This window comes from Oxyura jamaicensis, chromosome 2 (assembly GCF_011077185.1).
Source record: "Oxyura jamaicensis isolate SHBP4307 breed ruddy duck chromosome 2, BPBGC_Ojam_1.0, whole genome shotgun sequence".
NCBI lineage: Eukaryota > Metazoa > Chordata > Aves > Anseriformes > Anatidae > Oxyura > Oxyura jamaicensis.
In genome coordinates this window covers 147,414,977-147,429,665 of record NC_048894.1, presented here as the reverse complement: position 1 = coordinate 147,429,665, position 14,689 = coordinate 147,414,977, and the positions used below count along the sequence as shown (strand labels likewise).

The following is a 14,689-nucleotide window of genomic DNA, read 5'->3' as shown; positions in this document are numbered from 1 at the left end:
GAAAACCTGTTCATATCATCAAGCAAAATGCTATGTGCTAATGCTTTATAACATTTTTTTTAGACAGTTTATTTTAAGAATTTCTTAGCATCTTGTCTATAGCTAGCATGCTCTCCAGTCCCTCCAATTATTTCCCAATTTGCTTTGGTCATTCTTCCCAGTCCCACGTGGCTCCAGACCAGAGACAAAAGCAATTACCCCTCTAAAGAGCAAAGTGCTGGGCTGGAGGCCAGGAGATGACCATGAATTAGTCTTCTTTTCTCCAATATCTACAACTCTGTGTACTTCACAACCCCATATTCTTGAGAAAGTTCTGCTTTCGAGGAGCCAGATAAAACAGCCATCCTCAGCAAGCTGGCAGAATTCATATCCCAGCCTGCCAAGCAGAGCTGGGAAGTGATGTCTGTCTTTGTTATGGCATACCCATAACATCAGCAGCACATCAGTCAATACATATGGCAGGTTATAGCAATGCAAAAAGAGAAAAAAGATTTATCCTTCAAGTGTTTTACGTGGGTATCCAGCAGCGCCTTCTAACTCTACAGGAAGATGCTGAGTTAGGCAAGCAGTGCAAACAGCTGCTCCTCAGTGTGCAGAGGTGTTAATAGCAGGCTTAAAGATCAATGCTAGGAACAGCACCGCTGAGAGAAATTGCCAAACAAGTACTGACAGTGAATTCTTTCTTCAGTCACACTACTAAAGCTCAAACAACAGACTGAGGCTGAATTTAGAAAGACAGAAATTATAGTAAAACTTGATGATTTTACTTGCACTTGTAACTCATTTCTAACAGCGTCGCTTTCAAATTCCCGTATCTATTAGGACTCCAATCCAGCAAAGGATGAGAATAACCCTTAAAATAAACAGGTGACTCTGAAAGTTGGTGGATCACTCAAGAACTTCAATGTATCCTTTCCTTCAGTATTTCGCTGGACTGGGCCACAGAACGCCCTGGAGTATTTTGAGTGCAGAGAGGACACACTGAAGCCAACTCTGTTCTGCTGCTTACACAGCCTTTTCTGTAGTGATATTTTAAAGTGTTTGTGTACCACAGTGCTAGTTTGGAAGACAAAAAAACAAACGAACAAACAAAAGTATGACCTTTTGACAATGTCAGTACTTAAACTGCAGAATGACTGGGATGGACATAAAACAAATCTTTCTTTTTATATAGTTAAATAAAATAAACTTTTAAATTAGTTGTTTCCCTTTCACATTCAGTTTGGTGAAACTAGTTGTCATCTCTAGCTCAGATCCTCAGTCCCTCAGAAATCCAATTTCAGCTCTGTCAATTTCCCAGCACATGCTCACAACACAGCGCCACAAACATGCTCAATGTTAGAAGTCTGCAAATTCTTTATGAACAGGCAAGTCTTATTCATCCGTGTAACTTCATGAATATTAACAAAGTTATTTGAGAAACAAGAAGTTTTCAGGATCAGATACATTAAAATTATCCTTTAGCTAAAACAACACAGGTTAACAGAAACCATGAACAACACCATTGCCTTACCTCGGTACAGATCATGTACGTTAACAAATGAGCAATGCCTGACCTGAATATTTTATACTAGCATTTTCTTTTCGTAAGTAAAAACAGGACTTAAATATACTAGGGTACTAAGTAACAGAAACATTGCTGAAACTAAGACTTGGGTAAGTGAAGTTTTAGCAATGAAGCTTACATCAGCACAACCCTCTCATCCCTATGGCACTGGGTGAACAGTAGGATCCTTACAGGAAAGGGACTTGGGGACCACTGTGGTTGGAGCTCACTGAGGGTTTGTCTCCAAAGTACAGCAACAGCAAACAAGTTGCCAAGAGGCACAACAGAAAGCGGAGGTAGTTAAAAGCTGGGAACAGATTCTGGGTGTTCATATCATTAGAAGCCTCAGAGATATTTCAGACTGCTTTAATTCTACTGCAAAATATTTTTCTTTTGACTTCTTCGTGTGAGGTCTGTTATTATTGACAATTCCATAGTAAAAATATCCATACTTGCACGTTATCTCTCGCTAGGATTCCCAGAACACCTCACAACATTAAATAAGGGTTAACTGGACAGAAATCATTTTAAACTTTCTGTTGTGGACTGCAAGCAGGTGTCAGGACAACTACATGCATAAGAAGAGATAACTGTGAATCTGCTTGGAAATACTGCACGTTAAATCTTTCCAATATTCCTGTGAAATGGGTAAGCATTATTTTTATTAGTATTCTTATTTTGCAGAAAGTAGTAAAACGAATCCATTCCAGGTTATGAAGAAGTAGATTAACTGCTACATTTTGTCCTGCATTGCCAAGTGGGGCAACATTTGATGAAAGGCTATAAATCCTTAAATCTTCAGTCATTTTAACTGTAATTTATATCAGTGAAACAGGTTCCCTCCATTTTCTACATTTCTCAGACTAATATTTATTGCAGCTTTATAACTGCTTTTAAAACTGAAAAAGTTTAACCAAGCAGCACAGTAATACACGGTAGCATCGGTATGTGCACTAGCTTGCAGCCATGCCACCTTCACCCAGAAACAGATCAAACCCCTTTAAACAGGACTGAAGTGAGTCAGTGGGTAGATGGCAGCTTCCTAAAGGGAACTGTGGTGCTGAGAGAAAGGGAAGTCTTATTTCAGCAGGAGGAATTCTCCATGGGAATTTACTGCTTAAAACCCAGCGCTGGATTTTGTTCTGAAGCTTTCAAAGCACACATCAACATAAAGCCATGAAAGATCTATTGTGATATTTATTCATGAGTAAGCAATTTTAATCCAATGTCCCCAATGTCCAAAAACCCCTTTCTATCTTCTCTAGTTAAGTTCTGCTCTTTCAGTCAGATGGAGGAAAACTTATTTCTCTCTTTCAGCTTATTATTATGAAGTCACAACGTTTCTATATAGCAGCTCTTCTTCTCTCAGAAGATTTTCATTTCAATCCTAGTAGAGGAAGTAATCCCTGCAACCATTATTTACCTCCCAGAGAGCAGAGAGGCTTAGCCAGTGTTTGCAAAGCAGCTGAGATCCTCTAAAGAAAGGTTACGGTAGGTTACAAGGCTACTATAAAGCAGGGAATATCCTGAGCCAACTGTGGCACACAGGTGGCACCTCTTCCTATCGGCAGCCCTCGGGGTTTCACGATCTAACAAGCAGGCTTGCTCCCTCTTTATTCCATGTAACACTACCACCACCTGTTAAGGAGCTTAGATTCAGTCATCCCGAGAGGTTTTTATAGCTCCCATAACCACTGGAAGAAGAATTCTTTGTTCTCTGGACGGTTTAACTGGAGAAGGCTTTAGGCAGCTCATGGATCACGGCCAGATCAGCAGAGAGGTAAAGCAGCCAGTTCCTTTTTAATACTTTTGGAGCTGCAGTGGAAGTTTACTGTTTACTTCCTAGCTTCTCCTGCCCCCTAGTGAGCTTTGGTTTTCACTCCACCTGAACAATCGTGGCTGCTTTATAACTTACATGCATACAAATGTGCTGAAACACCAAACCGTTTCCTTTTTATGTTCTTCAGAACTGTTCCCTACATCCTTTTCCGCTAAGTATGTCAGAAAACAAAGAGCCTTTTCTAGCCCTACAGTGCTAATATGCAGTAAGTGACGTTTACTTAACAGGAAAGCACCCTCAAGATTGAAATACCGTAAAAGCACTTTAAATATGTCAAAGAAAAATCATATGTTAATTTATATTTCTTCTTCATATTATTCTTACATTAGAGCACTGGAGTTAGAAAAATCACACGCAGTTTCTTTCATGAATCACCCTTAAATCTTACGGAAAAAAAAAAAAAAAAAAAAAAAACACATAGCGTTTGCTGCCTATAAAACATCTCAAATAGAACACATAGGCAAAGCCCCTACCATAATCTAAAGAAAAAAGGAAGAGGGAAAACTGACCCAGTGAGATCTTTAAAATAAATAAATAAATAAATCTAACTTCCTATCAGGTGCATTTATGGGAGATCCCTCCATGATACTGCATTTAACAGTAGCTAATCCAGCGAACACTAATGTGTATTATTTAATAAATATGCCTACCAGTAAATGTTTCCAAGATTGGGCTCTTGGAGAGCAGCAATTCAGAAAAGAAACAGACATTACTTACTGCAGTAACTCTGCCTGCCTTTTGGGGTATTTATCTTCAGATGAAAATCCAACTTCTCCCATGTACTTCCTAAGAGAATTTTACCCCAGTACTATTCCCAAAAAGCAGAGTTGTGTAACGTGCAAGTATCTTCATATCTTCACAGCAACAAGGCTTGTAAAATAAAATACTAACCACATAATCACAATAGAATTCTTTGCCACTGCAAAGCCTGGCGATGAAACCTGTCAGAAGCTGGATGAAGCTAGTTTTGTGAAGGAAATTAAAACAAACTGCAAACGGAGAAGAACAGGAATGCAGAGCATATTAGCTAAAGCTGTCTCAAAATTAAATGAATACTTTGCCTCAGGACACGAAGGCTAAGTAGAATAGGTGGGAGACACTTTTATATTAACAGAACTTATCACATGAGTTGGCTATACAAGCTTAACAGCCAAGCATTGCAGACCAGATGATGCAAATGCAAAAACACCAAACAAACAAAAAAGCACAGCAGTTATTTACCAGAAGTATGTCACACCACAGAAACTTTGTGTCTTCCTGATGGCATTGTATATGGAACATAAGAAATTGAAGCTCAAGTTAAAGAGATGAAGATGACCTTTATGTATATAGTTAAGGGAGTGAAAAATAAACCTTGTAAAAGGAAAGTGAGGGAGCTTCGCTCATTTGCTTGCTTCACATGTACATAAATCAGCAAAGAAAAGAGTGGGAGTGAAGGAGAGAATTACTCTAAGTGAAGAGTTAACACCATAGCACATAGACCATAGGGATTTAAACTACATAATTTTTAAACTAAAAAGTCAGCCTGTAATAGCTTTTCTGTAGCACAATGGGACGGACTATGTTAAAAGGTTATGCTTCATAATCCTGCAATTACAATTCTACAGGATTTTACCCCTGCTAAAATAAAATTAATGTTAGGGCCTGGGAGCTGTTTCCAGTCACGTGATATAACTTAATTGTAACAATGGCCAGATGAAGCTCGTCAAGAGTAATCCCCTCTCTGGACAATGTATTACATATGGCCCTTTTGGTTACTGAATGAAGTGGACAAAATAACTTCAAGGTTGTAATTAAAGAGTAATATGCCAGAAGTAGGCGATTGAGAAATATAATGAAATTTACTACAAGTATCATGCACAAACCTTCAGCTGCAAACCTGCACAGTGAAGCTTAAGTTGCCTGTCACGCCTCCAAATGTGAATGCAACAGGGGCTTGATCTGGCCTCTACTACAAGGTGATATTAACCAAAACTTCTAATTTTTGTCACCAATAACTAACTTCTGCTGATCATCCTGGGATTACAAGAATTCAGTACATTCAGTGTGTTTCCATCAGTTACGGAGAAGTAGGAGGGATGGTGGCTGCAAAAGCAGCGAGGAAGCAGAACTGGCTATACCCGTCTTACCACAAAGGGAATCCCCAGCTGACTGTTCAGACAAGCTTTTCATTTCCTCTACCATCCAGAAACAGCACGTCAATTGTCTCTGACAGCAATATGGATAAAAAGGTCAGAGGAGAGAGAACTGTCACACTAGACAAACAGAGAAGCATTCATCTTGATTGTACATAAACCTTGGCTTAGTTGAGAGCAAGATTTATAATGAATGACAAATCTTTTCTTTTAGAGGACTCTCACTCTCTGCTCATAATTAAAGCTTTAAAGGTTTGATTTTTTGTTCCTAGTGAAAATATTATCACAAATCTAAGGAGTTACAGAAATGGGAGGCGTAATATTTGTCTTCGAAAAGTAGCTTTGCACTGCACCTGTTGCTGTGAAATAGCAATGAGAAGACTGTTAGAAATGATTAGAGATTTATGGTATCCCAGTTTGTACATATCCAAACTGATGTACCCTTAATGGGTCTGTTTTTCAGCAGAGAAACAAACAGCATTTTAGAAAACTGCATCCCCTAACAGGCATCTCAGGCTTTGTACTCAAAATTGTTAGTATGATTTAATACATCTTGCCCTAAATATTAAATGAAACACACACAAAGAAGCAGTGTTAGAAAGAAAAGTAATTTTATTCACCTTAAAAGGCCTCCTCCATCTTCTTCAGCAATACTGAAGTTTTTACAAAGCGATAGGATAATAAACACTGGAACACTTAGTCTGGGTTGCTACAAAAGCTGGGACAATGTTTGCTTGGTATTTACATTTTCATTGAATTTATCATTGAAGAGAATGAAGTGAGTGGGATGAAAACACCCCGTATAGCCAGCAGAGCTACAGTTCCTACAACAAAGATAGATACTGACTGTAATAAAGTCAAAATATGTAGGCCTAGGATTCACCTGTGAGATTCAGGATACAGTAGAAGAAGATACTCAGAGGAATTACTTACTGAAACTTTCCACGAGGTCAAGGGCAACGTGAGTAGTGATATCCATTCCAGTATTTATGTAAGACTGGCAGTTTTTCAGAGATGAGAGAGAGGAATCCACGGAGTTGAACAGAATTCTTGCAGCCCCTGGCATCTTGAAATCGTTACTCTAGAAATAACAGATAGAACATTCTGGATGCAGTTTATACCCGAAGCATTTGGGAGATAAAACAAAAGTGCAAATAGCAGCGTTCACAGGATGGCTGAAACACTACGGAGAAGGGAAGAAATCTTAGCTCACGAGTGATGTACTGGAACAGGCTGCCAAGAGAAGCTGTGGATGTCCCATACCTGGAGGTGTTCAAGGCCAGGTTGGATGGGGCTTTGGGCAACCTGCTCTAGTGGGTGGCATCATTGCCCATGGCAGGGGTAGGAACCAGATGATCTTTAAGGTCCCTTCCAACCCAAGCCATTCTAGGATTCTATGAAGTGTCAGGGGAACTGCAATTCACCAAAGGTTTTCAGTTCCCTTCCTACCCAACATTAAGCAAATATTAAGCAAAACTACACCCCAAAAAGCAACTTGCCATTTTCACCTGCTCATTTATATTGCTAAACCACAATGAAATTTAAACTCAATGACAATGTTAGCTTGAAAATTACTGTTCTATCTCAGCTCTGAAGAAAGCCCACATGCCCCAAGATTTGCCTGTGTTTTCTAGACACATTAGCAGTCAGGCTAGTAAGAAATATGACTTCTCACATCAAATTCAGCCCCATCAACTACAAGCCTGTTTCAACAGCTTTTCCAGTGGGGAAAAAATATAAATAAATAAAGGGCAACTGCCCTAAGAATGTATTCAGCAGTAAATCATCTAACATCATTTTTAAATAAAAGCCCATCTTACAAACGGTCCCTGCTTTCCCCAAAGTTGTCACAAACTGTGTTGTTAGTAGCAATGTTCCACTGGAACACAACAGCATCACATGAGAATCACGTTTGCTTCTTTACCATCTTCCCCAATACAGACCCACAACCTACAACTTCCCTGGGATTAAGTGCTTCTCCTCTGTCATTAACATAACCCTCAAGTCAGTTCGCTTATGCTATCCCTATCCACACTGTTCACATCAGCTGGTGATCTCCTCTCAAAAATTTCAGCTTCTGCCCTTCCTTTTTTTATGGTTTACCATAACTTGCTTGGACGACGTGTAGGTATTATAAGAAACAAGGATCCGGTGTGCAGAGTTTTATACTCTAAGTTCCAGGAGATAAGAAAAATTTTGCTCAGCTTTAAAAACACAGTTGTTTATAAAAGTAAGTCTTGGACAGACAGAAATACTAGATCAGTCCATGTAAACAGTAACTAAGACTTTCAAGGACTACACTCAGATCATACTGCAGGAGGGAGAGAACAGAATCCATAACCAAAATGATTTATAGTAGAAATTTTATCTAAATAGTACTCAAAATTAAAAGGGGATGAGTTGGTATATCAACAAAAGCCTTTGGCAGGCCATAATCCAACAGAAATATGCAAAATATTAAAGGATAAAGCTTTGCCCAAGGTTTGCATATCTAAGTCTGTATCTCCCTCTCTCCTACTACTTACCCTTGGATTCCAGAACTACATCTTGTGCTCATCCTAACATAACATTGCCATGTTCCTCATGAACATCGTGCAAATTGTGAGACTCGAATGCCTGCAGTCACAGTCCCTTCTCTCCTAACGTTTTCTTTCATATGTTTTTCTTTTTTTCCTACTTCAAAAATGTGCTTGGCTACTCAAGACCATCTTTTATGACACTGCTTTTAGGTTATGGGTTTACAACAGCTTTTAACAATATAGTGATTTTTTGTGTTTGCCACAACTTGAATTTCTGAATTCCATATTAACTGACTTCCTCTCTTTCCCCTCTAAAGGAGCATCTTGCCAGAGAAGAGGCAGCAGTCTTGAACTATTGCTCCGGTTAGCTCAGCTCATGCTCTCCCTGTCAGAAGACAGCAATCTTTAGAGTCTGTCAAACTGACAGCAGAAGACATGCAAAAAGTTCCTTACAGAACTCTGTGAAAGTTAATAAAATAAAATTAAAAAAAAAGATGCTCTTCAAGATATATTTAATAACAAATGCTTTAAGTTGTTATATTATTTTTAGCTTTGTTTTTAAGCAGCTGTTTGCTATCTTACCAAGACTGTTTGTAAAGAACCTCTGTGATCCAAATCTTATATGCCGCTAAGTAGCCAAACAAAATCCTGTTATCAGCTTTATCTTTCTGGGCGTATTTAGAGCATCAAAGTTAACAGCAAGACCCTAGCTGACTTCTTGAACTTGCTAAATCTCACTCATTGAAGCAAGCCCACTGTTCCTTTGGGAATTTCACAGATAGACACTGAAAGACAGGAATCTGCAAAAAAAAACAGTGAAAAAATAAACAGGCTTCTTCATTCTCCTAATATTTGTGGAAGCAGGGACCAAGCCACACAGAAACTTAAGTTATTGTTTACAATATTAGATCATACCACTGTATTGGTAGTTTCATCTCAGTTTGTGCTTTGGAAGATAATACAAGTACTCTCAGACAATATATATATACGTGTGTGTATGTATGTATATATAAAGCTTTTTTTTTTTTAGAAATTGTTTTTGATCCCAAAGATTTCCCTCTCAAATTGTCTAAGTGAATTCTTCAACATCAGCTTGCAGCTGTCCATGCTGCCAGCAGAGGAACAGCCACCATCCTCGCTGGAATTGGTTTTACAGCTGTAAACCTGTACAGTTTTTGTAAACCTGTACAGCTTTTGAGCCTTTTTTTCCCAGAAAAGTCTGAAGCAGGTGCATCCATTTGCCACTCCCACCCCAGCACACCTCACTTCAGGAAGACACAAGCAAAACCTAGAGCTGAAAAAGTAACCAAGCGCAAGCAGCAAGGCAGGTTTCTTTCAAAAATAAGTGACCAAAAGGTCCAAACAGGGCTGCAGAGCAGAAACCTCAAATTACACTTCATATTCTACCACGTATCTTTGAGATTTGAGCAAGCGACCTAGCTTCCCCCCGCTTCACCCTCCCAAACCACGAGGCGGAGACCCAAAGGCGCCCACCTCCTGGGCACCTGGGTAACCGCCTGTCCCATAGGGACGCCTCTCCCCTCCCACAGCGGTGTGGAGAGGAGCCCCACAAGCATCAAGCTCCGTTCCCCATGCCCCCATACCCTCATCTCGCTCCCCGACCCCAAGCTGAGACCTCCCGGCCGTCCTACACCAGTCCCACCCGGAGGGCAGCGGACCCCCTCCATCTCCTCAGGGGGCATGGGGCGGGCGGGGCGGGCTCCCTCAGCAGCGCCCGCTGCTCACCTAGAGCCAGCCGCCGCAGCCCGGAGTGGTCCCGGAGGCGTCCCGGACGACCACCGAACCTTCCGTCGGTGCTAGGAGCTGACGAGGCGGGCCGGGAAGGCGGCGGAACCGCCTCATCAGCCGGCGCCTCTCCACATGACGGCGCCATCATGTGATGGGAGGGCTGGGCACAGCCGCCGCCGCCTCCCGCCGTGCTGCCACCGCCGCGGCGGGGAAGAGGGTTTTGGGGGGAGAAGCTGGAGCTCGCCCTGTTGTTTGCACCCCTAAGGCATGGGGCTGGCTCCGAGAAGGTCTCCCCGGGGCTCGTTCAGGCGGTGAGGGGCAAGGGAGGGCCTGGCAGGGCGGCTGGGGGAGGCGCCCGGGGCTGAGGCGAAGGGACAGGGAAGCACCCGGGGCTGAGGGGGCTGCGCTGTACCGGGGGTGCGTTTCAGGCGGTTCCTGCGATCTTGGATGGGTTATTCGGGCCAAAAATACACCCTACGGCCCGACGAGGAGTGGGGGAGATGGAACTTAAAGCCCAGTCCTGTTATATTGGGGTTACACCCTGTTACACCCCGCTGGGCTCCACACGACGGGACAGTCAGGCTCCTGGGTCGGGCCTGGGGGCTGAAGGGGCACCCCCGCCTTCAGTTTGTCCCAAGGGGCTTGGAAAGGTCTTGGTTAAAAAAATAAAGTCAGCTCGAAGCCTTCCGTAAAGGCTGCTAAAAAATAAAAGCTTATTTCAGCAGCGCTGAGCTGCATATCTTGAAGGAAAAAATATCAATAAATAAATGGCTGCAGCACAAAAGCTAGCCCTTTTGCTGCAAAAGTTTTCCTTGTTTTGCTAACGCCTGTTACAATTATTTTGGTTGTAATTTAACCTATTATAGACACCTAACCTGTTTTGTTTTCCTTGCCACCATCTCCTGCACAGTCTCAATTACTTCGATATTTGTGATCATTTCATTCTTTAACCTTTCTCTTCAAATTTTCTGGTCCAAGAGACCATGCTTGTCTTGCATGGTTGCACAGGTGACTGAGTCAAACGCTGTGTATATGCTAAAGATGAATTCAGTGCACTTTTTTTTCACTTCACCAACTGCTTTAAATAGAGCATTTATCTTTCAACTGAAAGATTTCAGACCATGCTTAAAATCTGCATGGATTAAACTATCAAAAATACGAACACGAAGCACTCTAAATGTGTGTGGTTTTATTTTTACAGGTGCTGTTAATGGAGCAGCTAGTTTTCTCATTCTTCAAACAACCTGAAAACTAACGTTCAGAAACAGACTACAGGACCTGTGCTACGTGTTCACATCCAGCTCCATGATGGTTGATTTTCTTGCTGAAAATAATCTCTGTGGTCAGGCAATTCTTCGGATTGTCTCCTGTGGAAATGCCATCATTGCAGAACTCTTAAGACTCTCAGAATTTATTCCCGGTGTTTTCAGGCTGAAGGACAAGGCTGATCAACAGAAATATGGAGATATCATATTTGATTTCAGTTATTTTAAGGTAAATCCTTTTCTTCTAGTGTTAAACTTCACTTTAGAGTGTTGCTGTCCTGGTAGAGCATAAGGGCTACAAAATAGCCATTCCTCTGTGCTGTGTTTATTACCAGCGTGCTTCATAATTGACTGCAGTGACTTGCTATTTGTTTAGTGCTTACCAAAAATCTACTAAACTGAGATAGTAATTGGGATATGCTCGCGTACAAACATTCCACTTCTGGACTGTCTTGTATTTTGTATAGTTCTGATCACACCTAGCTTTATCTTACTCATTTGAGTGAGCAGAAACAGTCTGGTGAGTGCTCTGTGCTTAAGCCCCTAGGCAGAATAGACATTTAACCAGTGCCCGCACTGAGTTTTAGGGCAAGAAGGGGTGGCAATTTTAAGTGCATGCATAGAATAGCAGTCTTTCAGAATGTATGATGAGTCATCTGGCCTGCAAATTTTGATGGGTATTGATCATATAAGACTCAAGTCCTCGGTTATTATTTCCTGAAGGAACTTTAAATTTTGCTTTGACCTGCAGGTCTTGAGCCTGTGCTGTGGGTTGTTTTTCCTTGGAGCACTACTGTGGGCAGTATGCCCATCTTCCTTTGGTTATCTGTAGCTTATTCTTCGCAGCCGTGAAAACTGCTTCGTGCTTTCCTGTTTGACAGTACCACGATTGTTCATTCACTGGACTCGTCAAGTGCACTGAATCAACAAATAAATCAAAGAGTAGAGAGCATGAAAAGCCCGTTTCCCTTACAAACTTTAAAGCTTCTCATAGAACATATTTCTCTCTTATCATTCTCCAGTGTGATTTAGAAGGTGCTGTAGGGACTATCTAATTTGACTTTATCTGAATTGTACAATAAAAGAAAAGTTAATAATACAGCAATATGGCAGGGGTGGAGAGGAATTGGTAAGAGTTGTCAACTTTGAGTACTAGCTCGGAGCCTCAGGCACTGAAAACCCTTAAGCACAGGTGATTTCCCAAATACCTTTAGATTTAAGTGTTTCAAGTCTCTCTAGAAGTCTCTTTTTTTTTTTCTTAGGCAAATTACTTGAAAATTTTAAAGTGGATAAGTGTAATTGGTAAGAAATACAGTTATCTTGGAAACTGGAAGGCTTTTAACATTACGGAAGCAAAGCAGTGCTGCTACTTTCCAGAGTGATTGCACCAAAATCAGTAAATGACATACTTATAAGGCAGAGATTATCACTGCTAACACTCCATTCCTATATGCGTGATTCTTAAAATTAATTAATGAGAAAAGATTTGAAATTTTGAAAAACTCCTTAGGCAGTATGGGACCTTTTATCCTTTGTTTTATGTAGCAATTTGAAAAAGTCAACACAAGACCATTTTTAAAACTGCATAACAATTACCAACCAGATATTAGGCTTGATATTTTATTTTAACTCTATTTTAATTTTTTTTAACCGAGTTCATGTTTATTGAGTCCTTTGAACTCATGGTCTTATGCCATGGTAAGTGGTCTGTGGAATATCAATAACATTTTCAATTAAGTATTAATATTTTCAATTAAGCATAAGTGATATTTTCAATTAGACATTAGCGATAAGACCAAACAGAAATATTTACCATGCTAAATGATTAGGAAAAAAAAGCGTGTAGCCTTGTTTTCAGAAAGTCAGGCTTGCCTTCCCTACCCTTTTCTTCACACAGTTCTTAGTGACAGTTTTTACATTAATTGGGGATACTAGTGCTGAGCTAGATCCGGAGTCTGTAAAAACTCTCAGATAAGTCTCATGCTTTCAAGCAGTTTAAATGCATGAGAAATACTAAGCTCACAACTGTTTGTGAGGCCTCAATTTTATGTATTCTAGCTGAGATATCAATCAGATCAAATGTGTAAAGGAAGAAATTCCAGCAGGGAGATGGAAATGGGCTACCGAAAGCCCATGGGGGAGCACACAGCAGCTTCGGATGCATCAAAGTTTTATCCAAAGTGTTAGCTGTTCTTGTCTATTGGTTACAAAGGAGAAATCATGTTTAAAATCAAAGTGTAAAGTTAATCTTCATAGATGTTCAATCATAAAGTAGCTTGGAAAACCACAGGTTCTTGTTTTAGTGAGAAATGTTAATTCGTTACATGCTCACTGGTGGTTGTGTGTTCTGTGACCTACTGAAAAGTGTCGTGGACACAATCAAATACTGTCTCTAAACATGAATGTCTTTTCTTAGGGGCCTGAGGCATGTGAAGGCAAACTGGAAGCTAAACCGGAGTTACTGGACTTAGATGAAGAATTTCGTGAAAACAACATAGAAATTTTGACAAGATTTTATCTAGCTTTTCAGAGTGTACATAAGTACATTGTAGATTTGAACAGGTATGGTATATTAAATACATGCTTCTGACTAAAGTACTGTTGAGTCTTAATGATGAGAAGCTTTTTATTCAGAGACCTGGTATGCTCGCTGTTTAAATGTATTCACATGTATTTGGGAACCTGGATTACTGGAGTAAGCAGTAATGTTTAGAATCATAGAATCGTCTAGATTGGAAAAGACCTTCAGGATCTACAGGTTCAACCATCAGCATGACCTACTGCATCCCATCACTGAGCCATATCCCTTACTGCCACATCCACATCTTTCTTAAATACTTTAGGGATGGGGACACCACCACTTCCCTGGGCAGCCTGTTCCAATGCTTGACCACTCTGTCCATGATGAAATTCTCCCTCATACCTGATATAAACATCCCCTGGCACAACGTGAGTCTGTTTCCTCATGTTCTATCACTTGTCACCGGATAAGACTGATACCCTCCTTGCTGCAACCTCCTTTCAGGTAGTAATAGAGATTCAGGATGTTTCCCCTCAGCCTCCTTTTCTCCAGACTAAACAACTTCAATTTCCTCAGCTGCTCCTCATAGCTCTTGTTTTCTGGTCCCTTCGTTGCTCTTCTCTGCACACACTTGAGCAACTCAATATCCTCCTTGTAGTAAGGGACCCAAGACTGAACACAACATGTGGTTTCCCCAGTTTATTTCTGCTGTTGCTTACCAGCTTAATATGTGACTTGAAAATGTTCAACCTGTTAATTAGAGATATTTTTTCTCCTTTATCGTCAATATTGTCATGAAGATTTTTGAATAAAAGGAGACTCCATGTTGTTAAACTAAATTTTTGTGGTCTTGCAAAACAATCTATCAGAGAGTGTTTTGTCTTTAACTTTTATTGTCGTTATTTTCCTGAACTTAATTCTTTAGTTGCCTGAAGTTTTCAACACTTGGAAAAGCAGTATGAATGGTTCATGAAACATTCTTAAGAAAACATTCCTGAGAACCTTAAGCATAAGTTATTTTTGTTGCTGATTTTATCTGAAAAGATTTATAGGGTAATACTTAGTGTTACAGGAAAGTCCTTTAATAAGAAAAAATTCTGTTAATCCACAGGAA

At 40.4% G+C, this 14,689-nt stretch overlaps 2 protein-coding genes across 3 annotated transcripts in view; one reads left to right on the top strand and one right to left on the bottom strand.

The window, feature by feature from the left end:
* The window catches only part of NSMCE2 (NSE2 (MMS21) homolog, SMC5-SMC6 complex SUMO ligase), a 130,148-nt gene extending 120,221 nt beyond the window's left edge, over nucleotides 1-9,927 (bottom strand). The window contains exons 1-3 of one of the 2 annotated variants that reach the window (XM_035319684.1): nucleotides 9,787-9,927; nucleotides 9,307-9,408; nucleotides 6,455-6,602 (exon numbers count right to left, since the gene is read on the bottom strand). In XM_035319684.1, coding sequence (XP_035175575.1) covers nucleotides 6,455-6,587 — 133 coding nt within the window. In that variant the 5' untranslated portion in view covers nucleotides 6,588-6,602; nucleotides 9,307-9,408; nucleotides 9,787-9,927. The remainder of the gene's footprint in view (nucleotides 1-6,454; nucleotides 6,603-9,306; nucleotides 9,409-9,786) is intronic. The other variant, XM_035319683.1, reaches the window with a different exon arrangement.
* Nucleotides 9,928-9,960: 33 nt separating this feature from the next.
* WASHC5 (WASH complex subunit 5) overlaps nucleotides 9,961-14,689 on the top strand; it is a 28,412-nt gene continuing 23,683 nt past the window's right edge. Inside the window, exons 1-3 of the mRNA XM_035319680.1 lie at nucleotides 9,961-10,100; nucleotides 10,991-11,283; nucleotides 13,471-13,616. Coding sequence (XP_035175571.1) covers nucleotides 11,095-11,283; nucleotides 13,471-13,616 — 335 coding nt within the window. The 5' untranslated portion in view covers nucleotides 9,961-10,100; nucleotides 10,991-11,094. The remainder of the gene's footprint in view (nucleotides 10,101-10,990; nucleotides 11,284-13,470; nucleotides 13,617-14,689) is intronic.